The 27,395-nt window shown below is 37.1% G+C and overlaps 1 protein-coding gene across 11 annotated transcripts in view; it reads right to left on the bottom strand.

Moving 5' to 3' along the window:
* Positions 1–15,595: 15,595 nt before the first annotated feature.
* AKAP6 (A-kinase anchoring protein 6) overlaps positions 15,596–27,395 on the bottom strand; it is a 568,763-nt gene continuing 556,963 nt past the window's right edge. For all 11 annotated transcript variants that reach the window (XM_072838209.1, XM_072838213.1, XM_072838216.1 and 8 more), the window contains 2 exons: positions 23,845–27,260; positions 15,596–18,792 (listed from right to left, as the gene is read on the bottom strand). In XM_072838209.1, coding sequence (XP_072694310.1) covers positions 23,886–27,260 — 3,375 coding nt within the window. In that variant the 3' untranslated portion in view covers positions 15,596–18,792; positions 23,845–23,885. The remainder of the gene's footprint in view (positions 18,793–23,844; positions 27,261–27,395) is intronic.

Below are 27,395 nucleotides of genomic sequence, written 5' to 3'. Positions count from 1 at the left end.
GCAGACTGGTGCAGCCACTCTGGAAAACAGTATAAAGATTCCTCAAAAAATTAAAAATAGGACTACCGTATACATAAAATAGAATACTGTCCAGCCATAAAAAACAAGGAAATCCTACCATTTATGGCAACACTGCTGGACCTGATGACATTATACTAAGTGACCTAAATCAGAGAAAGACAAATACTGTATGGTTTCACAGATTTGTGGAAGCTAAGAAACAAAAGCAAGCTCACAGTTATAGAGAACAAATTGGTGGTTGCCAGAAGCAGGAGTTGGGGGTAGGCTGTGGATGAAATGGGAGTCAAAAGTTATAAACTTTCAGTTATAGAATAAATAAGCCATGGGGATGTAATGTACAGCATGGTGACTCTAGTTAATAATACTGTGTTGTATATTTGAAAGTTGCTAAAAGAGCAGATTTTAAAAGTTCTCACAAGGAAAAAAATTAGTATCTATGTATGGTGATGGATGTTAACTAGATTTATTGTGGTGATCATTCGACAATATATCCAAATATTGAATCACTATGTTATACACCTAATATGTTATATGTCAAGTATGTCTCAATAAAAAAACACATGACCATAATGGTTAGAAAAAATATGCTTAAAAGCATATTTTGAGAAGCATTAACTCTTTTGAAGTTATACTTGTCCTTTGAAGGAAATAATAAAATTTGAAGTAGAAATCAACTTTTAATGTGAATTGGCTTCTATATAAGAGTGCCTACAGAAAGAACTAGAATAATGTACATAGTGCAAATTGGTCTGACCATTATTATTCTGAACTATTGTTCTTGGGAACAGTAAGTAGCAGTGGTCAGAGAATTAATCTGCTTGAATCCAAGACCAACAAGTTATCTAATGCCCCTGAGCTTCAGTGTCTTCATCTATAAAATAGAAATACTAGTATCTATCTACCTGTTAGGCTGTTGTGAGAATCAAATGAGATAACATTTTTCAGGACCTATTAAGTATAGGGGCATCTGGGTGGCTTATTCAGTTGAGCATCTGACTCTTGATTTCTTTTTTTAAAAAAAATATTTTATTTATTTATTCATGAGAGACAGAGAGAAAGAGAGACAGACAGAGGCAGAGACACAGGCAGAGGGAGAAGCAGGCTCCATGCAGGGAGCCTGACATGGGACTCAATCCCAGGTCTCCAGGATCATGCCCTGGGCTGAAGGCAGTGCTAAACTGCTGAGCCACCCAGGCTGCCCTGACTCTTGATTTCTAATCAAGTCATGATCCCAGGGTCATGGGATTGAGCCCCGAGTTGGGCTCCATGCTCAGCAGGGAGTCTACTTGAAGATCACTCGCTCTCCATCTCCCTGTGCCCATCTCCTCACCCCACTCATCCTCTAAATAAACAATTTTTTTAAAAGGACCTATTAAGTATAGTGCTTTACTCAACAGCAGCTCTAATTTATAATTTCATTATTTGAGTCCCTTGTTCACGGTTTCTCACCTGTTTGTTAAGAGTAAGTATAAATGGCATCTACTGAGTACACTTACAATGAAATAATACATTAGGATGTCAGTAAGAGGCGAGTAGCCAATATGCATATATGCAGTGATGGCCAGATGTTCCTGGAATAGTTTGTCACTTTTTTATTTCTGTTTTTCTTTAAAATGTGGATAAATCACAGTGAATTTAAAAAGCTAAAAATTTAAAAAGAAGATAAAATAAAATACTGAGGAAATAGGAAACCAACCCTGAGAAAGGAGACAGAAAACAATGACCTGATTTATGCAGAGAGACAAATGACTTACTTGAGATTTTGAAGGATAGTTTTTATGAGAGTGTTGACTTTCATTTATAAGAAGATAAAGGAGCTGACTATAATGAGCAGAGAGTCAAGTGGTCCACATAGAGACTGTACCTGTTGCATAACAGTCTTTGAACAAACTTTAGAAATCTTCAAACAGGGATGTTTGGGTGATTGAGTGTCTGCCTTTGGCTCAGGGTATGATCCCAGAGTCCTGGGATTGAGTCCTGCATCAGGCTCCTCACAGAGGGCCTGCTTCTCCCTCTGCTTGTGTCTCTGCCTCTCTCTGTGTGTCTCTCATGAGTAAATAAATAAAATTTTAAAAAAGGATATATCTTCAATTATACAGTAAACAACTACTATTCTGGATATTTAATCTAATGCCTGGGAATAAAAAACTAGACCTAACAACCACTTGCTATTATACGATTTGATTTATATACTTAAGACTAGGGCTTCCCCCCGCAAAAAAAACAAAAGCAAAAACAAAAACAAAAACAAAAACAAAAAACTAGGGCTTCCCAAACTTGGTTCTGACAGACACCAGAATATGGTGTGACTGTCAAGCTAGGGCTGGATCTTCTAAGCCCCCATGGCGGCCCAGAGGGCATATCCCCATGACCAGCCTCCTTCATTTACTCCAGAGTATGAGATCATCACTTCTTATGTACGTCATGAGGTAAAAAATACAGGAAATCCTTGACTTGGTTGTGTAATGTACTGAAAAAGAGCTGGTATCTAAACATAAATACATTACCAATCAATTGAGAACTTTTTGGAGGTTAAATATAACTCCATGATCCACATGTGGGAGCCATGACAGAAATGAAAAAAAATAAGGAATTTACAGTGTTCATGATTCAGACTCTAGATGTTCTTTAGATTTTAGAGGAATTTAGATTAGAGGAATCCAACTGAAACATTGCAATGGCCTGGCCAATGTGACAAGGTCTGTAATTTTATGGCATGCATGGTGCTGATGAGCCCATGCATTTTCAAACTCTGTACCTTGAAAATCCAGAGTGATAGGATTCCAAATTTTCTTGACTGAAGCAAAAACAGCTTCTTGAGCTAAAAGACACAGATCACCTTCATCACAACCTTCGACTTTTTGCTTCTTTCTTCTGTGTCTCCAAACTGTATGGTTAGGAACTTTATTTTTGAACATAACCACAGTAGGAAATATTCACCCATTTATCCATTTACCCAGTACTTATTAATTCTTTTTTTTAAGCAAAAATTTAGAGTATTCATATATTTATAGAATGATTGTTCAAAGCTTTGGATGATCCAATATTACAGAAAGTTAATTGGGCCTATAAGATATATGTTAAAATAACTATAAGAGAGTATATAAGAAGAAGCATGAGGATAGATTGAGAATTAGGTTTGGATAATTGAAATGGAGAAATCAGAATGCAGAATATATTTCTGAAGATAAAATGCAGTCTTTCAATCAGTAAGAAGCATTTTAAGACTTTTCATGAAATGTATTGATTTATCATTGGACATTGAATCCATAAAAAGACGTAAGTGTATGATCTCAACAGAGATTCAAGGCTTATAATTCTCTCTCAGAGTCATTACTGCTGAACAATATGGCACAAGTTAACATGGATAGAAAAGGCCGTCCTTTTGACAGATGAAATGTCTATTTTAAATGGCATAAAACAGGGCTGGATCTCAAGTGCCCTCCTTTTAATTTTATAACTAAAGAAATTGTTTGTTTTTAGATGACCTAGCCACAACAAGACAGGTACCTCTTATGTGTTGATGACACTCCTTCCTCTTTGGTCACAGAAGTGGTTTTGACAAGCAATTCACCCTATTGGCCAACTTATGCTAGGGATAGCTGCTAAATATTAATTCTCCTAAAAACAAATAATCAATTTTGGCAGGCACACTTTGACATCTAAATGGATGATATTAACCTGGTCTGCTCAACTGATTGCTATATGTAGCTCTTTAGGATAATAATTTGTGATTTACGTGGATAACCCTTGGTATGCAGCTGGTCTCAAAATTAAACATTTTACAGAGGTCATGTTAAGGATCTTCTGTGGTCAGGACAGATCTTTGGTACTTCTTAACCTCAAAACCTTCCAAGGCAGGCCATTTCTTTTGTGTTTTATGGTACATAATTCTGGCATTGCCATCAGTTTGTGCAGACACTGAAATGCTTTGTGAGAATTGCCCTTGATCTGTTTGAAAGTGCTCAGTTAGCTCACTGTCGTCAAGAGGTAAAATGGCTCTCCATTAAGATAAAAATATCAGGCAAGTCCTTTTATCTTCACAAGGAAACAGCATCTTTGTCATCCACACATTGGATCTTTTTTCAATCAGAAACATGTACTACCTGTGAGGAGAACTGGAAAACATTCTCAATTTTGAATTGTCTATTATTCATCTTCAGTCAAAAGCCTGGCTGAGACTGTTGATACTTAGAAGAGAATATTGAAGGAACCCGCCATTCACTCATCTTCAAGATTCTCCAAAATTGGAGCTCCTGGATAGCTCAGTGGTTGAGCATCTGCCTTTGACTCAGGTTGTGATGCCCTGTCCAGGGTTTGAGTCCTGCATCAGCTTCCATAGGGAGCCTGCTTCTCCTTCTGCCTATGTCTCTGCCTCTCTCTGTGTGTTTCTCATGAATAATTAAAACCTTAAAAAAAATTCTCCAAAATGCTACTGTATTACTGTATTTTCATTTAAGCCTATTGTAAGAAGTAGGTGCATGCTTCTTAAAAAAAAAATTATAGTTTTTACAGGTCAGTGGTAACCAAATAAAGAGCCACTGGGCAAGTTCCTCTCAAAGCTCAGGTGTAGTTGAAAGTTACTTCTTTTTATTAGACAAAGAATATTCTCAATGGTCATGTTTTCTTCTTTACCTTGATTGCAGAGAAGCTCAGAGTGAGTTTTTATGCTTTAGTTTCAGTACTTTCCTTTAGTCTGGATTTTTAAATAATTATTTGTTCATTTTTAAAATTTTTTTGGCTTGAGCCTTTTATTATATTAATGATTTCCATGTAATTGTTTTAATTTTTATTGTAAGTTGCCTCACATCACACATCACTTTTAGAAGTAATGTATGAGACATCTGTTCAATACGGAGTCAGTACTAGTTCCTAGTTTGGAAGAGTGTCTTAGAAAGTACAGTCAGTGAAATACTTGCAAAAGAATAATGTGGGGTATTTGTTGTACCCAGATGTCTCGGCTCTACCCCAGGCCCACTGGATCAGAATAAAGGTGGGAACTGGAAATCTTCATTTTCACAAGCTTCTCAGGTGAGTCTTTTACAGACTAAAGACTGAGAATCCCATAAACCACCTTCAAGAGGATAAACATCTGATATTTTACAAGCACAATCTTCATCTCCAGTAGGGCACAAATTTAGATATTCACAACGACTTGATTAAATCAAATGTGTGAGAAAAAATGATACATACTATGAATGACTCAAAAATGAATTTAAAAAATTATTGCTATGAACCAGGAGTCAAGGGGGTCTTGCCATCAGGATGGCAGTGGGAATGGAAGGTACCTAAATGGGATTTCAAAATTTGGGGAAGAAGGAATACCTGAACTTTTCTAGTCACATTTAGGAAATTAGAGGGAGGTGGGAATCAGAGCTATTCTGGAGTTTGAATCTTGAGCCAGTGGGAAAATGTTAATGTCATTATCTGAGATAGAGAATCATATAAAAGAATGAAAAATTACATGATTGGTTTTAAAGTATGAGTTCTGAAGTGAACTATTGGGTGGAAACCCAGGTGGGTAAAAAGAACTTAGATCTAGAATTCCTGAGAAAAATGAAGCTTAGTGATGAAATGCTGGCAAATTATACCTAGAGGTGAGGTGAAATTATGGAAGTAGGAAATAACTCTGATGAGAACTAAAGAGGGAAAAGAGAGGAAGCCTAAGAAGGAAATCTGGAGAAAGATTTGTAGCAGAAAAGGCAGGAAGAAGACATGTGTCAAAAAGGAAGAGGTAAGGAAGACAATTGTGGGCTTCAGAAGTCAAGAAAAATGGCTTTCTAGAAAGGTTTCAAGTGCCCAATGCTTTTTTGCTGTCCAGTAGGCTTATAATTTCCTGAGGAATTATATTTGAGCAGTTTCAGAGGAGGAAGGGGGCAGGAATAAGACTACAGAGGAAGAATGAATGGGAAAGATACACTAGCATAAAACTTCTAAGAATTCAGATAGTGTAGGCTGGAGACATATGATGGTAACATGATAGGGAAAAAGGATTGAGGACAGAGCTGCTGCTAAGCACTACAATGTCTTTCTGAAAATGATGAAAACTTGACCCTGAGTGGACATATTCCCACATGGGGGCTGGCATGACTTGGTCAGTGGAATATTGGATGGATTTTATCCTGACTGGCCCTTCCAGCTGGGCGTCTTGCGGCAGTGCAGAGAGGCAACACTCGAGAGAAAGCGTTTGATGACAGCAGATATTTAAGCATGTTTCTAGGCCTAGGAAAAGTTTCCAATTATTGGTGGGGGTAGAAGTGGCATGGAGTGTAATTAAGAGACAGGGGCACAGGGATAACTCCTAAAAGAAAATCAAGAGAAGCATGAAATTATGGACTCAAAACATAGCTGCTCTTGGACAATAAACAGAGCAGATATGGACATTTACACCAACACTTTACTTGAAAAAATCTCTCGTCATTAATCTTTGTATATAATGTAGGGATGGAATGTACTCCAAATCTCCTTTTGTGGTTACAAAAGAACTTCAACGAAGTTGTGACCAGTGAATGCCATATAGTTACAAAAAAGATTGAGGCACATCTCTATGAAATGACATGGAGTGATTTCCGGGGGGACAATATTAAATTTAAAAAAATCAAAGGCAAAAGACACAGTAATATGTTATCATTTGTGCTAGAAAAGAAAATAAGAGTGTATACATCATTTACATATATCTGCTTATTACAGAAAGAAACAAAGGACAGATAAGGCAGAAGACAATGAAACTGTGCACTTACAAGACTGAGGGGTATTGAGCTTGATGGGATGGAGAAGGGGTAACAGTGTTTTGAATATAACTTTTTGTGTAGTTTTGACTTTAGAAAGCATGTTAATATCCAAAAAATAAAATTAACTCAATAAGAAGAGAAGGGAAGAAAAACAATAACCTAAAACTGAAAAGAAATGAAAACAAATGAACTTAATTTTATTTTAAATGAATATCATAACTGAAGGAAGAAATAAAAAAGAGAGAAAAAGAAGAAAGGGGAGAAGGCAGGGAAGAAAAGCAGAAGGAAGGGAGAAAAGAGGAGAAAGAAACCAATAATTTAGTTACAAAATCATGTAGGAACTTTGAAACAGAGTATTTAACCAAACTCCCTCAGTCTTGAGCAGAGTGAAGTGTGTAGGAAGACAAATGTGGGGATTGGGGGAATTGCAAGTGAATCCTGAACTCTTTCCAGGTGGATTTTTATTAAAATGCTTCTGAAGCAATTTCTGAAACTATTTTAAAGGTATTCTATTATTCAACAAATGAGTAAATGTATTGATATTGCTAGTATCCAGGATGGTCATGCTGGAAGAATGGAAATAGAAATATGGAGTAGGAACAGTCAAGAATCTTGTGGGAGAGATTGAAATTGAAGGAATTGGTAGGAACTCCTGATTTCTGAAATAAGTAGGTATATGTGTATATACATGTTTGTGTATGTGTGTATGTGTATTTTTGAATATGCTTTGTGTATATAACTGTATGTGTGTGTACATATATGTGCATACACATTCATGTATATCCTAGCTCTGTTGGATGAAAGCCTCAAGAAGCAAAGACAGCTCCATAACCATACATATACCTAGCACTCAGATCTTTGTCTCTAATGCAGTCCCTTCTAAAAAGAAACCAGACTCTTCAGAGAAATGGTGATTTAAGGATTGGGACTGGTAGATTAGCCTAAAACACTTTATTATACCAGAAAGTAATGGATTGCTTAAGAGATGTCATAAGGATGCAAGAGCTAGATTGAAGAAGTTCACACTAGCCAAATCTGGGACAGTTTCTTCACCAAAATAATTTAAGTGCAGTGAAGAATTGTAACTAATGGGGGAAAATTCATTATTTTTTTTAATCTATACTAGATGAAGAAATAGGGGGAAAGGGAAGGATTTAACTTACAGTAGAATACTAGAGCCAGTTGGTAAATGGTAGCATTAGAAAATCATAATTTTGCAACCATCTTGGCAAGGATCAGATTAAACAAAAATTATCAACGAATGCTAAATATATGGAAAATTTTGAGGCAGAGCAGGATATTCATTTACTGCTTAAAGTGTTTCTCCACAAAATGATCAAAATTAGCATCACTAAAGGGGACAGATGGACACTGTGTGTCTCAAGATTGATAACCAAAGGACAGAAGACCAATATTCCTATTGAAAATGCATGGCTTCAATTTAATCATGAGGAAAGATAAGATGAAATGAAGAATAATGTATTTTTAAAAGGGATTGGGAGAAGATCTATTCTTCTTAATTATCAATGTCATAAAAAGACAAAGGAAGGCTGGGGAAATGTTTACAGATTAAAGGAGGCTAAAGAGATAGGACAACTAAATTTAATACCTACTTTGTGTACTGAAGAAGGAAGAAATGCTGTAAGGGATATTATCAAGGAAACTGACAAAATTGGAATGTGAAAGGTAGATTAGATAAATCTATGATATCAATATAAACTTTTGGAAGTTGACAATTAGATATGGTTATGAAAGAGAACATACCTATAGCCCTATTTAGAAATATACAATGAAATATTTGGGATAAAAGACCATGATATATGTCACTTATCTTCAAAGAAAATAAAAACACTAATTTGAAAATAAGATGCACCCCTATGTTTACTGCAGTATTATTTACCATGGCCAAAATATGGAAGCAACCCAAATGTTCATCAATAAATGGATAAGGAAGATGTGGTATATACATACAATGGAATATTATTTGGCCATAAAAAAGAATTTGATCTTGCCATTTGCAACAACATGGATAGGCCTAGAGGGTATTATGCTCAGTGAAATAAGTCAGATGGAAAAAGACGAATACTGTATCATTTCACTTATATGTGGAATTTAAACAAAAATGAACAAAAAAAAAAAACCCAAGACTCTTAAGTACAGGTAACAAACAGGTTGTTGCCAGGGGCAAGGAATAAGGGGATAGGTAAAATAGGTTAAAGGGGATTAAAAGGTATGAACTTCCAGTTATAAATAAGTCACGAAGATGAAAAGTACAGTATAGGGAAGATAGTGAATAATATTGTAATAATGTTGGATGGTGACAGATGGTGACAACACTTATCATGATGGCACTGAGTAATACATAGAATTGTCAAATCAATATGTTGTGCACCTGAAACTAACATAACATTTTATGTTAATTATACTTCAAAAATAAAAAGGGAAATGGTAAAGCAGATGGGGTAAGATATTAACAATAGGTAAACCTGGTTAAAGTGTACTCTTTTCATTTTTGCAATAGTTTGTAAATCTGAAGTTATTTTATTATAAAAAGTCGAAAAACAATTGGATTTGTTATTTTAAATGCTTACAGTTAGGTGTGTTCCCAGGGTGAAATCAAACAAATATGATCCAGGAACACTGCTATCTTAGGAAATGTCTCTTGAAGATAATGAGAAATTTTGAGGTAAATTTTCTGGAAACTGAGACTTCGTTACTTACTCTCCAAGTGAGAGTATCTTTTGGGCAGAAAAGACCTATGTGAAAAAAAATCACCAGAAGGATGCTAGGAAGACAGCCAATCCCACATTTTCATTAAATTAAATTCAAGTTATAGTTTATAGAATTGTCTCTCTCTGCAGCCTCTTTCAGATAAGAACAAATGCATGGAAGGGAAATTGCATATTTTAAAGTATTTATCAAGCAAAAAGTAACGATAAAAATGTATGTTCCCACCAGAACATTAACCTCGTCCTTCATGATTAACTATCACACTTTTCTTTCATCACGCTCTGACCTTTAAGGTGTTCCTGTTGTGTATGTTTTTAATGCCTAACTTTTCTGGAAAATGTGCAGAGGTCATAATGAGGCATAATTATATACAATATATAATTTTCTTTGGCCTTTTTCAAGTGCTAATTTAGCTATCATTTCTTCCTATAGAATTTTTATAAGAATTTTTTTTTTAAAGTGAAAGTCTTTTCTTCAGTTTTGGCATGAATTATAAGTAAGACAGACAGGAAATTCAGCAACACGTGTACGAATGTTAAGTGAACTCTGTAACATAACTCCTTATTTATCTAGATGGGAAATGAGTTTCTCTTTTTTTTAATTATCTTTTTTTAAAAATATTTTATTTATTTATTCATGAAAGAGAGAGAGAGAGAGGCACAGAGACACAGGCAGAGGGAGAAGCAGGCTCCACGTGGGGAGCCCCACATGGGATTCGATCCCAGGTCTCCAGGACCACGCCCTGGGCTGAAGGCGGCGCTAAACCACTGAGCCACCCAGGCTGCCCGGAAATGAGTTTCTGAAGCAGCTTTTTTCCATTCACACTCTGCTTTTATGAAAAGAAAGCAAATAATAACTAGCCTAGCTCTCTTCATCTTCAGTTTCCTTACTGTAAAATGGGTATCACCAATTAGCACAGTGCCTGGTACATAGCAATCACTTGAGTGATAATGAGTTCTTTTATTATTTAGATTGGTTTAAACAATAATATCCAGAGTATGTTTACTGGCCTAGCCAGGTTTCCTATACTCATTTACAATACCAAACAATAATTGGTAATCACTATGGTGATGCTGAGTCATCAAAGATTAAATTTTGTTTAGAAATGTCTGAGTGGGGCACCTGGGTGGTTCAGTGGTTGAGCGTCTGCCTTTGGCTCAGGTCCTGATCCTGGGGTTCTGGGATGGAGTCCTGCATTGGGCTCTCTGCAGGAAGCCTCCTTCTCCTTCTACCTATGTTTCTGCATCTCTATCTCTCATGAATAAATAAATAAAATTTATAAAAAAATTGCTTGAGTTTCCAGTAAGTCACAGATGACTTAAATAAGCAGACCCTTAGGTTAACAAGAATATTCTGGTTTACAATCATTCCAAATCAGTTTTCTTTTCTTTTTTAAATATACTAGCAAATATTATTTCATTCCTATTGAAAATGCCTCTTGGCCTTTAAATAATTAGTAATTTTACTTTAAAAAATATTTTTACATACAGTCTGCAAGGAAAAGCACTATTGGTAAGAGAATGATCCTGAACCTAGAAAGTTATGAAAGTATTTAGAAGAGAGCCAAAATGTGTGTACATGTTAAAAAAAAAATAACCGTTTCCTGAAAAGTTAGGGAGCTTTCAATTTACAAAACCTCGCTGTAAACATCATTAGTCATTTGAGATCAGCAGCGATAAGAGAACTTATATGAAGACTGATTTGATTTTCACACCACTTTAATGACAAGATAAATTGTCAGCAACTTGGATTTCTATATAAAAAGACGCTTTAAAATAAATGAAACATATTTGCAAGCAAGCAAACACATACACACAGAGGAAATTATTTGTTTTGAGTTGCTGACAGTGTAAGTAACTTGATAAACTAATAGAACAAGACTAATTCTATAAACCTTTGAGTATTTTTTATAAACCAGTGGTTAGGGAATATTGGGATTTAAAGAGGATCTTACACGTTTTTATGTTCCTAATACCTTCTGTCATTTTAGTCCTCGAATAAATTTTGCTGAATAATGTTTGTTTTATGCCTCTAATGGCCCATTTGTTTACAGGGAGTTAGGATGTATTTTTAATGGCAGGATAAGTGTAAAGAAAAGAAATATTTTAATAATTGTAGTGTTTCTTTTAAATCATATATTAATTTGTATTAAATTGACAAAATCCATTATTGTATATCTTGATGATGTGGAAAAACACCAGATTATACATTGGTAATCTTATTCCAAATTTCCACATAAATTGAATGCAGAAGGGAAAGAGAGTAATGTCATGGTCAGCAAAGTTGATGAACATGGCAGCTTATGTGGTAGAGACACAAAAGGTTTTCTGTACATCTGGAAGATATTGATGTTCCAAATCTTATGCTTCTATAGTTGACCAGGGTGAAGTTGTCTGGGCTAGCTCATCAGAATTGGCCATTTCTCCAATGTAAATTTGAGGCCAAGTTTTGTTGCATTTCACATTTGCTTCCCTTAAATTCACCTTTTTAAAGAACATACTTACCAGAAAGCTTGAGTTCTTCATCATCGTGGAGCATCCAAGGCTGTGCATTCATGCACAGGGGTGTCGATCCTCTTTTCTTTGGGAGTCCTTTCTGAGATATTGGGGCACTTCTTATCAACCAAGAGAGCATAAGCCTCAGTATCAGTGATTCTTAAACATGATGTCATAAGGTATTTGTAACCAATAATAAGGTACTAATATATAAAAATAATTTTTTTAAGTATGAATTAGGTTTGCTTCAAAGTTATAGAGAGAGTAATGTCATCCCATTTAGCTGCTTTATGATCCCCTTTACAAGTGGGAAAGAAGGGGGGGAAGTCTTTCCTCACTGGAAATTGTTTATTAATGTTTGGTAAAAGCCTGGAAATGTCTCACACGTGTGCACATCTTCCAAGTTGTGTGTGTTACAACAGAAAAGAGAATGAGAGAAGTTGCTTTATGTAGGCCCTGTTTTACCTAAGAACACAAGAACAAGTAATCTTTGCATATTTTCTACTTCAGTGAGGGCCCATCAATCAAGGAACAGAATGGTCTCAAGGTATTGGCCAAAATGCCTTTGCTACAAGAAACCTTGACATTGGGACATTGGGATGCCTGGGTGGCTCTGGGGTTGAGAGTGCCTTTGGCTCAGGCACGATCCCGTGTCCAGGGATCCGGTCCCTCATCGGGCTCCTTGTGGGGAGCCTGCTTCTCCCTCTCCCTGTGTCTCTGCCTCTCTCTCTCTCTGTGTCTCTCATGAATACTACTAATAAAAAGAAACCTTGACATTATGAGCCGGATTTGCACACATCGTTGTGTTATTTTACTCTGAAAATGCAAATACATGACAAGTCTCATATTTAGGGGACATGGCTATATGAAAGGTATATGGTTGCTTTATAAGGAGGAGGAAGTGCCTATAAAACTTCCTTGAGTGTCCCCTCCACAGTCATGTGGCAGTGGGAAGTGGTAATGCTCTCGATGGTGAATTAAGGAAAAAAGCAAAAAGGGTGGTTAGCATTTGAACATCTTCTGTTCAACAAGAATACCCACCTGTGGCCATACTTATTTCCTTGGCAAACTCAGATTGTTAATTATGACCAGTGTGTGGAAAATGAAAGTGTATCTTACACAATCAATGATCATGGTTTTTACCTTTGGGATGAAAAATAAATTTGAAAAAACAGACTCTTTGAAATGGCCCAGATTTAAAAATGCTTTATGAAAACATTTGGAGAAAAGATTGCAGTTTATCAGTGAATTGAAGTGAGTTTAGGTTATGTCAATTTTCCTGATGGTTCTGATTGAACTAATGACTTAGTCTGTAATTGACTAACCCTCTAAATCAATCAAAGCCAGGCTGTAATAAATGAACTACATTTAAATCCTTAAACCAATTGTGGATGTGGAGCAATCTTTAAGTTTGTGTAATAAGGCATACTTGGTAAAGTTAATATGAAACTGAAATTGAGAACTCAACAAAAATCTAGAAAGCAAAAAATAACGACTGCAGGTGCTAATATGTTATACTGATTATGCAAATGAGAATCTACCTCTAAGAAAATGGTGTCAGAATTTAGAATACTGTAGTCCTGAAATGGGAAAGCTTCTTCTGTCATGGACTGAACAGTAAATATTTTAGGCTTTATATGCCACATGGTCTCTGTCACAACTACTTAGCTCTGCAGTTAGAGTGCAAAAGCAGCCATAGACAATATGTAAACAAATGTGTGTGGCTCTGTTCCAATAAAACTTTATTCATGGATACCAAAATTTGAATTTCAAACCATTTTCACATATCATGAAATACTCTTCTGTTTTTTTTTCCAGCCATTTAAAAATGCAAAAAACATTCTTCAATCATAGGCCAAACAATAAAAGGCAGTGTGCCAGATTTAGCCCAAACTGTAGTTTGTTGACCCCTGCCCTAAACTAATAAAGCATGAGCTTTAAGAGTAACGTGCGAACTTCGAGACACATCAAGAATGTCAGTGACTCATTCATTCTTCATTAAAGAGCAGCTATTGAACACAACATCACCTATGCACTATACTTGACAAAAATGTTTACCCTGAGTTGAATAATGAGAAAGCAACTGGAAACATCCAGATTGTGGGTCATTTTATAAAAGTGGCCTGGACTTTTCAGAAATGTCAATTATGAAAGACCAAAGAAAGAAAGAATAAAAGCATAGGGAAAGTGTTCAAATTGAGAAAGACATAAAAACTAAAGGCAATGCATGATTTTTGTTTGGATCTGGGATTAAAACAAAAAACAACTGTAAATGGACACTTTCAGGGCACTTGGAAAAATTTGAATATAGAGTTGATAGAGATTATCAGATATCACTGTATCAGTGTTACATTCTTTGGGTGTTAGGATGGCATTGTGCACTTGTAGAATAATACTTTTGTTTTCAGAATATGTATGCTGAAACATTTGGATGAAGTGTTAGAATCTGCAATTTCAAATGGTTCAATCACACAAAAGTGTGTATGAGAGATGAAACAAATGTGGTAAAATATAAACAATAAATGAATCTGAGTGATGAGTATGCAAATACTGTACTATTCATTCAGCTTTTATATAAGCCTGAAATTATTCAAAATAAAAGTTGAAAAAATGTATAGAAAAAAGTTATAAATTCATTGGTTCAAGTTAGAAAATTTAAAATATACGAATTATACAGTGCTTGAAAAATCAGGTATTCATCAAAATTCTAAAATAATACTAAACTCATTTGGAAATTAAAATAATTTGATTTGTGAGAAATAGCTGGATTATTTCAGTGTGTTTTGATAGTTGTTTAGAATCTGTTCCCAGAAATTTTTTAGCATGGGTAAGACCTATGCTGGATGAATACAACACAGCAACATCATCAAACTCAGATTCACAAAAGCACTGTATTTAGATTGTTCTGTTGTTGTTGAAGATGCATATTTATTCAGTGACCAGAAATCTGAAATTTTTTTTTCTGTAATTAAAATTTTCAAACACGGGGATCCCTGGGTGGCTCAACGGCTTAGCGCATACCTTTGGCCCAGGGCATGATCCTGGAGACCCGGGATCAAGCCCCACATCAGGCGCCCTGCATGGAGCCTGCTTCTCCCTCTGCTTGTGTCTCTGCCTCTCTCTCTCTCTCTCTCTCTCTCTCTCTGTCTATCATGAATAAATAAATAAAATCTTTAAAAAAATTTTTTTCAAACACAAAAGACATTTCACTTCTTCTAGTAGTCAGATCCGGATGACTGCATACTATTTTTGCTCACTAGGTTTTTGAAAATGTAGAGAAACTAGATAGGAAACAAAATAAATTGGTCATCATTTAATGTGGAGAGATCACTCTATTCAAGGACATGAAAAGCACTTTCACAAGAAAAACTATAAACTCTTTGTAGGCAGAGATGATATTCTAGCTGCCTTTGTATCTCTAATGCCAAACAACAGTGCCTCACACAAGTAGTCACTCAATGAATGTTTGTTGAATGACTGAATAAATAAATAAATAAATGGAGTGGCAGGGGTGGGGAACCCTGCTTTATATGGAAACAGGTTAGGTTTGGATTTGATGTAAGGAAAAGATTCAAGATGACTCCGGCACTAGACTGGGCCACTAAAAGACATAATGGATTATTTATTTATTTATTTATTTATTTATTTATTGAAATTTACAATAATAGAATAAACATATATCTTGAATATATTTTTAGAGAAAACCACTTAAATGTTCAGATATTTTTCTACACGTATGATGATAAAGACAGCTCCTCACCTTCAAGGATTCTGTCTGCTAACATTCACTCAGGTTGAAGTGGATCTGAAACCCATGACAAATGAAGGGTAGTTGAGGGAATGAAGAACTGAAATCACAGCACCTGGGAGAAGACGAGTAACTGGCCTTGGTCATCCTCAAAGATGCCATGAGAAATGAGGGGTAGAAATACTCTGAGCAGCTCAGCAGGACAGAAGCCAGAAATGCGAGCAAAATTAAAGGAGAGCCAAGGGAGCACTCTGTAGATTTCAGCAACCGGAGAAAGAACCTTCTAACAGAGACGCGCCCAACCATGGGACAGCCTGACTTAACAAATAAGGAATCGCTGGCTCTGGAAGGTGTAGGCAGAGTTGGTGTGACCATTTTCAAGGACGATTGACTCAGGAGGTAGTGCCCACACACAGCAAGAGATTGAAGCTATCTCATCCCTTCTGACCAGAAAAAGTACTATTCAATAGAAGTCATTTTACAAATTCAGTGCTAATATTAAGTAGGTAATTAAGAAGCAAATGTTTTTAATACCTCAAGGTGTTCAATGAGTATATAACAGATAAATGGAACATTATAGTCAGTTTGTTCCAGTAGATGTAGACCTTGGCATTACCCAAGGAAAACTTGGGTTGTCTCAATATGTAAAATAATACCGTACCTTAGCAGAGATCCCAAATGCTTTTAGGTGTTTCAAAGACACTGGGATTTGTTCTTCCTGCATCTTGGGCCACTATCCCCGTGTACTCTGTTATTTCAAGCCTAGCTTATTTTCTGCAGCTGCCTCCCAACGAGCCGTTTCTAATGTCTTCCCCCTGTAATCATCTTGACCACCGCTACTAGATGTCTGCCTAAAACTTCTTTTGAACTATTACTACCGATTCAAAAGCCTAGAATGATTAATCAATTTAGAAATATGTATGGAAAAGATTAGAAGAGACATAACTATATGAGTAGTTATTAAAGCGGTAAAATATAGACTCGTGTTATTTAAACATTCTTGGTATTGTGCTAATGTTCTAATGATAAATAAAATCACGTGCCAAAGAAAGAGTACAAGGTTTCCTTTGTAGGAAGACTACCTACCATATCACATACAAAAGCTCCAACTTAGCTTTTTTAAAGACTCCTCATTCATCTCCCAGTTTACCTCTTGCCTACTACTCCTGGAATAAAACTTCACTCACTTTCTATTGTCTAACTCTTTGTTCCCTTCTAGCCCTTTCCTTCTGCCTCGTCCCTCTTTGCTACGTCTGTGTTTGTGCCTCTTTTATCACGTTGCTCTCTACCTTGCCTGTAGAACAACTACTGTATCTCATTTGTGTGTTCACTTCCCCTATACTACAGGTAAGCCTCTGAAGGGCAGGGCCTCTATTCATCATTGCATTCCCCACATCTAGAATAGTCCTTGCAGATAAAAGGTGTTAATTAACTATCAGTTGAATGATTGCATTACATATTTTTCTAGTTGTTTACATGTTTTAGTGTAGGCTTCTCAAAATGAAAAGGTACATGTCATCCATACTGCCTAATTCAATACTTAAGTTCAGTAAATTTTTATGGAATACCTACTGTGTATCAGGCACTTTAGTAGGTGTTAGGATATAAATTAAAAACTGCTTTTAAGAAGATCAGTAAAGACCAGGTGGAATAGTTCTCAGCTAATTTCTCCTAACAAAATATACACCTGAAATCTATAGTCTAAATTAAAATAGTCAAATTTTCTAGACTTTACCACCATCTTTCTACTAAACCCATTCAAAAAAATTACATAAAATAAATATGAGATGGACTAGGTAGCCTGAAATCCAATATTAAACCATCAATGATAAGTAGAAATAAAAAATCTAGGATAGGTTCTTATTGATTTAGGGGAACTGGCACTTAATCATTTGTGTTCCAAGATCTTTACAGTGATCAGAAAGATTTTGAAAATTGTGAAGGCTTCATGTGTAGTTTAAGCAATTTTAAGCCTTTTATGCAACACGGATATTGTGGAAGCTACTACATGTTACAGCTTTTCCAGAATTAGATGTAATAATTTGGTAAAGAACACAGGTAGAAGAGATCACTGATTTTCCTTTTCCCCCAATAAACTACGTTTATTATGCCAATTTTAATTACCATGCAATCTAATGGTTTAAGGCTTATATTTTCCACATCACTAGACATCATAAACATGAAAGCATTTTATACTGTCATTATACATCAATGTTTGTACTTGGTTATACATATATACAGAAATTATTCACACATCTTAACCTTGCTATTTCCTCCTTTCAAACCAACATAATTTTACCGTGAAAGCAGCTTTTTAATAAATGGTATAAGAAATACAGCAAGGCACACTTTTTTAAAAAACTTTTTTCTCATTACCACCTCAAGAAGCATAAAAAACAAAAATGTTGTACATAATTTAATAGTAGAATATCACCAGTTTATAATATACAACACCCATATAGTTGTTTCTTGAAGTGCTGCATAGATAATTATTTTTAAAATAAAATAAATAAAACAGCGCTTTTAAAAGTTGCTAAATTTTGAAAGAAAGACCAATGTTTCTTCTGTATGCTGCGATCAAATCAAATGTTGGCCTTTTAGGTAAATCTCCTTCAATAAACACAGGCATCATACCATTAAAAAAAAAAAATCCAGATTGAAACATGAAATTGGTCAAGTACGGGTGGCGAGGGGTAGGGGTTGGGGGTGGTGTCATTCCAGACAGGTGAATTTAATGGACCATCAATTTGGTGGACTGCAGAACTTTAAAGAGTAGATGGGGAGGGAGGAGGCAAACGGAAAAGTCTCGCTGGAGAGGTGGGGTTGGTAGAGGTAGCTTGGGACAGGAATCCATGGGAGAACAAGCAGCTTTGCCAAACTTCAAAGACAATCACCTAAAGAAAACCAGTGCACAATCCAGATCACAAGGCTCATGTGGACAAATCGCATTCAGAGGGAAGATTCATCTTGGGAGAGGTCAATGTAACAATTGGCAGTGACGTGATGAAACCACAGACTAGCCCAGGGTGGGACGAGGAGGCCAGCCCTGAGTTACAGCCAGGCTTATCTACAAGAAACAAAAAAAAGTGACAAGAAAACGTATCAGAAATCTGTTTCATTTGCCAACCTGAGCCCTTTGAGGAAGACTGTCATTTTGGAACTATCTGCTCATATTCTGAAATAAAAGGATACATAAAACAGTGATTTTAATTGCCCAAGTTTCACATTACTGACAAAGATGCTTCAGAATCTATTGAAAAATAAATTGATTTTTTTTTAAAGACATGGTTTTAAAGAAAACAAGAAAAATCATCAAGTTGGACTTTTTCTCTGGATATCATCTACTCTGTTGCTTGTGAACTCAGTTTTGAGCACTAGAGATAGCTTCAAATCACGGAAAATGTGAGGCTGCTGGTGCCTAGCTATGCAGCAAAGTATCAGCAGTGATTCACAGCCTGGGAACCTGGGCCCTCAGGTGGTTCAACTTTTCCCTCAGTGACTATGTGTGACAATGGAACTGAACAATTCCAGTATTATACAGCGGTGAAATATTCATAGCAGTGTTAGAATCCCAAATGTTTTCAGCCCCTTGCAGATAAAAGGATATGACTTGGGCTTCTGGCTCGAATACGAATGCATTTCATTTAAGGTACACTCTGCAAATAAGAATGACTCAATTATATCTGTACATCTCGATAGCTCAGATACAAATTTGTTCCAACCTCACCAGTTCTGCCTATTTCTAAGTGGCTGAAAGCAACAAGTTGGATGTAAGGGACAGCTAAATTCCAGGGATAGACAGTACAGGATGTAATTACTTTATGTCCTCCGACCAAATCTCAAAGAAAGCAGGTTTTTTTTTTTTTTTGCTTCTCTGGGTTTTAACGAGTTCTGATGTCTGATGTCAGGTTGCTTTATTGTCTTTCTAGAACTAAATATTCTCATTCTCTGTCTCTTTCTCTATAATCTTGTAAACTTTAAGAGCCAGAAAAACTTTAGCAAATGTGGTTTGGCTGAAGTCACAGGAAGTTGGGGATAGAAGGCCCGTTCTCAAGAACAGGGAGAGATGGACAGGAACAGATGGTACAAAATTTGGTACATTCAAATACTGCAGTAACTCAAGAAAGAACGTGATGCATTGTTCAAATGCTGAGGACCTGCATCGAAATACGGACGCAGAGTAAGAAATCCTTAGGTGAGGCAAAGCTGGTCTTATTAATGCTTTAAATTCTCTCTGGATAATCAATTCTTTCAACTTGGCCCACTTGGGAAGGGGCAGGCAAAATTGATTGAGACACAGATCTGGTGTGTGTGTGTGTGTGTGTGTGTGTGTGTGTGTATGTGTGTGTGAGAGAGAGAGAGAGAGAGAGAGAGAGAGAGAGAGATAGGTGATGACCAATAAAATCTTTGTCATTTAGCATGGCAGGGCTAGTTATTCAGAAGTGTTGGATAATTAAAAACATTTCACATCCATCAGAACCTTCACATCCACTTTAAAAGTGATTTTGAAGGTAAATTTGATAAGATCATGCTTGTATCGTTTAGTGAAAAATTAATACACTATCACCAAAAGTAGTTTCCTAAACCTGCTTGGCCAGCTTTGGATCATATTAAATACTTAGTGTCAATCCAACTAACAGAATAAGAATTTCTGTTGTATACATGAGAAATGTTTGCTCTTAAAGTTTTCTCAGTTTGTGATAACTGACTGGCAGCAATTTTACTGTGTAAGTGTATACTTGAGCATGCATAAATACAAGTAATTGTTGAAAATCTAAACTCTATGAGCTACCAACAATTACATTTGCAGACCAATAAAACAGGAAAAACAATGGAGCTAAAAAGTTCTGAAGGAAATATATGCATCCTAAGTAAATACAGCCCCTCCAATACACACACACACACACACACACACACACCATACACAGTAAAACAAAACTGAAAACCAGAGTAAACCAAAAGGAAAAAAAAAAAAAAAAACACCCTGGCTGCATGTGTTGAGTTAAATTTTTATACCACAGGATTTATCCAGCCTGAAGTTTACGGTTAAATCATCACCAAAGATCAGAGGCTTATGATGAGGATTATGAAGAAATAACTGTCAGAATACAGCAAAAAGATTAGTGCAAAGTACATCTCTTAGGCAGGTCCTAGGAGGCACTCCAGACATACATTATGTGCTTCCTCCAAATTAGGCAGAAATATCTGGATCTATCCAGTTACCTTTCCTTTGATGTGATTTGCTATAACTGACCTCTCTATTTTTGTAGAAACATGACACATAAATGAAAATAGTGAAAAGCACAGCAGTGTGCCTAGAAATCAGTGGAAATGCATCCTGTGTTTGACCATGTCTAAAACTTCAACAGTTTCAGTGGGTTTTTAATTAGAACAGTAAGTGAAAAAAACCTCAAAAAATTTTTGAAAAGAATTCTTGTTAGTGTTGCAGACTGTTTCTGTGCTAAGTTGTAGCTCTTCCAGATGACATAACTTCATCATTTGAGAACTTATTTCTGGGGGAAAAAAAGCCCAGCAAACTGAATATGGTGTATTTTATTATCTAGATAGAGCACCCCAACTGATAGTTTTGAAACAGCTTTAAAAAGTAGAGCTTTTCCCGCCCTACTTGAATCTTGTAGAAAGAACAATGACAACAGTTAATCTTTTATGGACTTGAGGTTTCATATTTACCAAATAATTCTACTACGGTATTCCTGATTTTTAACACCAAAGGCATGCCAACATTTTGAGATTAAATAACTTGTCATGGTCAATAATATTTTAACAAAATGTAAATATTTATACCCAGGTACCCAATGGTAACGACTGGTGAAAAATTTAGGCATCCAGATATTTGATCTGCATGATACTGAAAAAATTGACTAGGACCAGTAAATATGGTTATTTAAGTGGCCCTTGGCTGATAAAAAGTCACTTGGGTGCAATGTGAGTTCTGCAGAAGTAAAATCTGGCTGCTTCTCCCATTGCCTGAGATAGGGCCAGGAACCCCATCTCTGGGGCTCAATGAAATACTGCTGACCGGCAGGTGGGCTCGCTGATAGTTTTATATTGTCGTGCCTGTAAAATGTGAGGGCTGCACAGATCCAACAGCATGTTCACTTCATACTCACTTCCCCGGGTGCAAAGATGGAGCTGCTTATCATTTACATTTCCCTTCTCTATCTATGTAAAGGACAGAAGATACTCCCGGAGTATCTAAAAGGGAAGAGTTGTGACCCTGGATGCTTCTTCTGTGCCAGCGCTTCTCGGGCTCCGGATATCAGACTGACTGGTGACTTGAGTAAGGGTCACAGTCACATGATATCATGCTCAGAGCAGTGTTGCTTCCAAGCCTTCATCCCTTTGCAGAAAACAAAAATCAGCCCCCTCCACCAGCCCTTCTAGTGGCAGGTTGGCAGAGCCAGCTGTACAATTGGTACTAATAGAACTTCTTTAGAAGCAGCTTATGGGATTGCAGTTATTCTCCCTTAATGGTCAGTTTCACTGCATACTGATGGAGAATGTGATTATGGGGTGGACATGTTTCACAGAAAATACATTTCTCTCTCTCCTACTTTTGTTCTCACTTGCGGCCAATTGTAAATTGAGTCTGAAACAGAAAATTAGTTGAGCTATATTAGTAAGTAGGATGTCTTCCCTCGATTTTGCATACTGAGTTTATTTTTAGGGTATATATATGGTATAGAACCCCCCTCCCCATTTCTAGCAGCTCTACACAGAATCACACATTTTAATGAGCTTAGGGCACAGGTGTTGCAGGAAAAAAAATAATGATGTTTGCCATTCATCTTTCAAATTAAATAATGTGTTTTTAAATAGTAACTTTTTTCATAATACATTATGGGAACAACATTTATCTGTCACATTTTAAAAGATGTATTTGTAATAAATGTAAATTACTTTTAGAAAATCAGTAATTAGGCTCATCAAAAAATAAACAATCTGCCACAAAAAAGATAATCTTTAGCATAGTTAAGTATAATAACTGTTATTTGAATAAGTTAACAAATTAGGGTAGATTGCTTCTGTAATTCATTTCCTATAGCACGAGTTTAGGTTACGGCATTAAGCTTCTGGAGTGGGGGGGTGGAGATGGCATTCGGCACCTCACACTTTGGTGAAATACAGCTCTCACATTCAAAAGCTCAAATTTTCTTCTTTAGACTTGATTGAGAAAGTATATTCATCACAGGGGCTTAGACACAGAAAATAACAGAATTTTTGTGTCATTTTTCGAGCTGTATCATCATCTCAGAATTATCAATCAATAGCTGTCTTATTAAATATGAAGAGTGGAATGACTTTCTTAAAAATTTTGATGGAAATCAGCCTGTCACCTTCAGGCAAAATTCAGAAATTCTGTTTTTATCAAAACGCCATTAACTTGTCATGTATTCTCTCTGCATTTGCTTTCTGGGCCTGTTCTCAGGCTGTATGTGGATAAATAAGAGCCTCCTCTTGAACATCAACTTTCTCCTCCTGTTTGAATCCTTAGACTTGGCCATGATTAGGAGCTGTGACAGCACAGCCTTCCACTGGGGAAGCAAATGTGATGATAGTTACATCAGACAGAAGCATAAAAGGGAGGCCCAGATCAGAAGATGCAGCCTTTAACCTAATCATTGTTCATTTCCAGGCACCGAAGGGAGAGGGCAGCTCTGCGTGCAGGAAACTCAAGTGCGGAGCACTATCACTGCACACGCATTTTGATCAGAGGGTGTGACTGCAATTGGGAGAACCTTCTTTTCTTCCCTTGGTGGAAGGAAGAATGTGAGGTCCTCCATTATTCAGCCACTTCCTGAAATTTTGTATCCTTCTTGCCAGAAGGATGTAGGAAAGATAATGTCACTAGAAATGTCGATTGTGACTATTTCCTCTCACTTTAGCTTCACAGTTACTTGCATTCCAGGGAATGTTCTTCCACCTAAATGTCTTATTCAGATAAATATCTGCCATGACCAGTCATTCTGACTAGTTTTTCCTCCTATCGTGGGTGGCATTGTTGACTCAGGCTCGTATTTTAAGTATATATAGATTTATATTAAATATACGTTTAAAAATATATTAAAGTTATATATTAAAATAGGAGTATACATACCTTTCAATGAGATGATTTTCATGCGTGGAGAGGGTTGCATTCTACCTATGCATATTTTTATGTTGTTCTTCATGAAGATTTAGAAGATTTTCTTCACAGGTTAAAGTTTTGGGGTTGGGATGTAACACAGCCTTGTCTTTTGGCTGCTTTGCCTTTGAGGAGAGTCCTGGAACTCCAGATTTGGCCGGAGCAGCATTACGTTCTTCGGGCATTCCTGATTCACCTGTGTTTTCTGAACTTTCCCTTTTACTGCCCAGCCTCGAAGCAGTTAACTCTGAGCTCTCCCCACAGATAGGAGCTGGGGGTAAACCATCTGCTTCCTTTCCAACATCAGATTCTTTCTGGTGGGGAGGATTTGAAAGCGCCACCATGTCTACCTCATCAGCTAAGAGAGAAGTATCACTGAAGGTAGGAGAGCCAGCTGCTGCTTGCGGTGGCGTAGCAGCTTCATCTGAAAGAGTGGGTTCATCTGGAGGGGTGCTGGAGAGGCAAGGCCCATCTCCATCGGGGTCGTCCTCAACACAGGCCTCAAAGAAGCATTCGGGGTCTTCCTTGTCTTCTAAGCCAGAGTCGGTAATGTCTGGTGGCACTGGAGTGTTGCTCTTCTCTTCTACGTAACTGGTGACCTCCCCACAATCACTGTCATGAGATGAGAGAGATAAGTAGGAATAAAAGTCCCCCTTTCTCAGCTGGATGGGCCGGTGAGAATGTTCCAACACCTTCTCCTTGATCTGAGTTAATGAGGTAGGAGCAGCTGCCTCATTTTCAGGTTGAGATTTACTTTTTAGGGCCGTTGAAGCCATGTCGATGATTTCCTTAACAAAGTTGTGTACTGAACAATCCTCAGCATCTTTTTGATGGAAAACATCTGGCTCACAGTCACAACAGGAAATGTTGTCACCGACAGAGACATTCTCCTCTGTTTCATTTTGTTCAAGTGTGAAGCAGCAGTGAGCAGATTTTCCAGCCACCCTTGGTGCATCATTCGATGAAGATTTCAATACGTCAGAATCCTGTCTATTGATAACTCTGGCTTCTGAAGGCAGTTCTGGATAAGACTTCTCAGTGGGAGCAGAAGCAGCAGTTGCATTTTCAAAATGGTGGTGCTTGTGGCATTTCTTTGGGCGATGTCTAAGAGTTTGGGGAACAAATTCATTTCCAGCAGTATTGGAATCATCTGAGCTGTCCATAAGTGCTTTACACTTACAATGCTCAGTGTCTGAATTCTTCTTCCTGCTTGAACTAAGAGTTTCTGATTCCTTTGGAATCCCATTCTGTTTGTCTTTCTGTCTTTCTGGAGTGCTTTCAATATTGCCATTTTCCATGTCAGCCACATATGGATCTTTATTAACTTTGAAAATATTTTTCTTATTTTCACCCTTTGTCCCTAACTCATGGGTGTGGGATAAATTCTTACCATTTCCATTACTTTCAGAGAGACATTTTATGGAGCTGTTCAGTAGAGCCTCAATGTTCAGGGTATCCGAGGGATTGGTCATTTCACTACTACTTACATCCTTACTGCCCTTTATTTCATCACTGAGATTACACCTTCTTTTATCTTTTGTCAAGGAAAACTTTGGTCTGATCCAGGTCTGCAGTTCATTCTTTATATAGTCCAGCCCTGACATCAAGTTGCATTCTTCATAAATTTCATCGTCTGTTGCAATACTGGAGTCATCATCCTCATCTTTGATGCATAGCTCTTCTTCTGTCAAGGTGAGGGTAGAGCTAGAAAGGAGGTCACTGTCATCTTCATCATCAGTGCAAGCAGAGGTGCAAGAGACATTAACAATCATGCTGACATTGACGTCGCTTTCATCAGCCACCGAACGAGTCAGGCGCTTCCTGAATGATGCATTTGATTCTGGGATCTTGTTCTTGTGTAATACAATATCCTCTGAGCAAAGAGAGAGCTCATCACTACTGCTAAGTTCTGTAAGAGATGCTGGCGAGTCTTCATTGATAGAAGATGCTATATCCAATGAGAGCTGGCCAGTAAAGGACATCTTTTGGGAACTGCTTTGGAGAGTAATATCAGAAACACTTCGCTTTATCTTTTGCTCTGAAGGGCTCTGGATATTCTCCAAACGATTCAGGAGATCTAGTGTCCTTTTACTCAGTTCCCCAACTGAGCCACTGCTCACACTTATGTCCCCAGAGCTGTGACAGCTAAAAAGATCCTCATTGCTTTTATAGGATGTCAACCAACTTTCTAAAGAAGTGCTTCGCTGGAGGCTGTCAGTGCCATTTTTAAGGATGCCCAATCCAAATAAATCACCCCCTGGAGAAAGGGACTCAATAGATGAACTGTGTGATAAAATGGAGAGTTGTCTGCCATTCTGCATGCTAGCAAATGTTTTCTCTACATCACCACTTTTATATGAATTCCGATCCATTTCATGGGATGCACTTGCCAAAATCCTTTCATGGGGAGGTGCATCTGGTTGTAACTCTGTAGCCTGATGTTTAGATTTGCAGGACTTTTTATCAAAATAAAAACCATGAAGCAGGGGATCCTCCACATGTGCTTTTTCACTTTGTGACTGTTTCATTATCATTGGTAATTTGAGTTTTGAGCCTTGGAGGTACGAGTAATCATAAAATGTAAACACATCATGTTTTCCTTGTAATTCTTCTCCCAAACAATCAGGGGTATATTTGGTAATACTGTTTAAATCTCCAACTTTTCCATTTACACAACCCACTGGTGAAATGGATGACTGAGAGCTATTTGGAAGCTTAATGCGTTCCTCCTCATCTTTAAATTTTTGCTTTAACATGTTAACTGCATCTCCCATTTGTGGGTCCAGATGTTCAGTTTCAGGGTTACTTGGGGACCCATCTACCACATTGAGCAAGCACATTTCAGAGTTGGTAGTGGTTTCAGTGTCTCCTTCACTCACAATTCCACTCTCACTGCCTGAATTCTGGCTCATGTCTCCTCCATGGCATGGGCAGGGCTTCACCAAATTGGAACCTCCTACGAGGTCCGGCAAAGATTTAGTAGATGAAAATGAAGAGTCTTTACTGAGACTCTTAGTTAAAACACTAGGCTGTGTCACGTTGGTGAACTTTGGACTGTTTTTCAGAAATGGCATGTGGTTGTCCTCATAGAGTTCAACATTGTGGAGGCTGTACACTTGGTAAATGTGTGGACTGGAGGGGGCGGTGATACTTGAGGCATACTGAGATCCCCCGTGATCACCTGCCTCTTCTTCATAACCAGGGTCTTCACTACCTATCTCTTCTAGCTTTAAGGAAGGCATGACAGGCTGGGGTTCTTGATCAAGGTCATTTGATTCTTCATTCAAACTAATTAACTTGTTACTTATGTCAGTTTCATCCCATTCCAGGGCATCCTCACTCATACCATTCAGCTCCATCAAGCCAGGATCGATCACATTCAAAGTCTCCTGTGTAGGACAAAAAAGAAAAAAGAAAAAGAATTAGGGAACACAAACATGAACACTTTATCCATTCAAAATCTCTTGGAAGAGTCAGGAAAGAAATTTGCCCCAAGCATGGATTTGAAAGATAGCATAATTATC

Source organism: Canis lupus, chromosome 9, assembly GCF_048164855.1.
Source record: "Canis lupus baileyi chromosome 9, mCanLup2.hap1, whole genome shotgun sequence".
In the NCBI taxonomy this organism is placed as follows: Eukaryota; Metazoa; Chordata; class Mammalia; order Carnivora; family Canidae; genus Canis; species Canis lupus.
The sequence above is the reverse complement of the archived record's forward strand: the minus strand, read 5'-3'. Positions and strand labels throughout refer to the sequence as shown.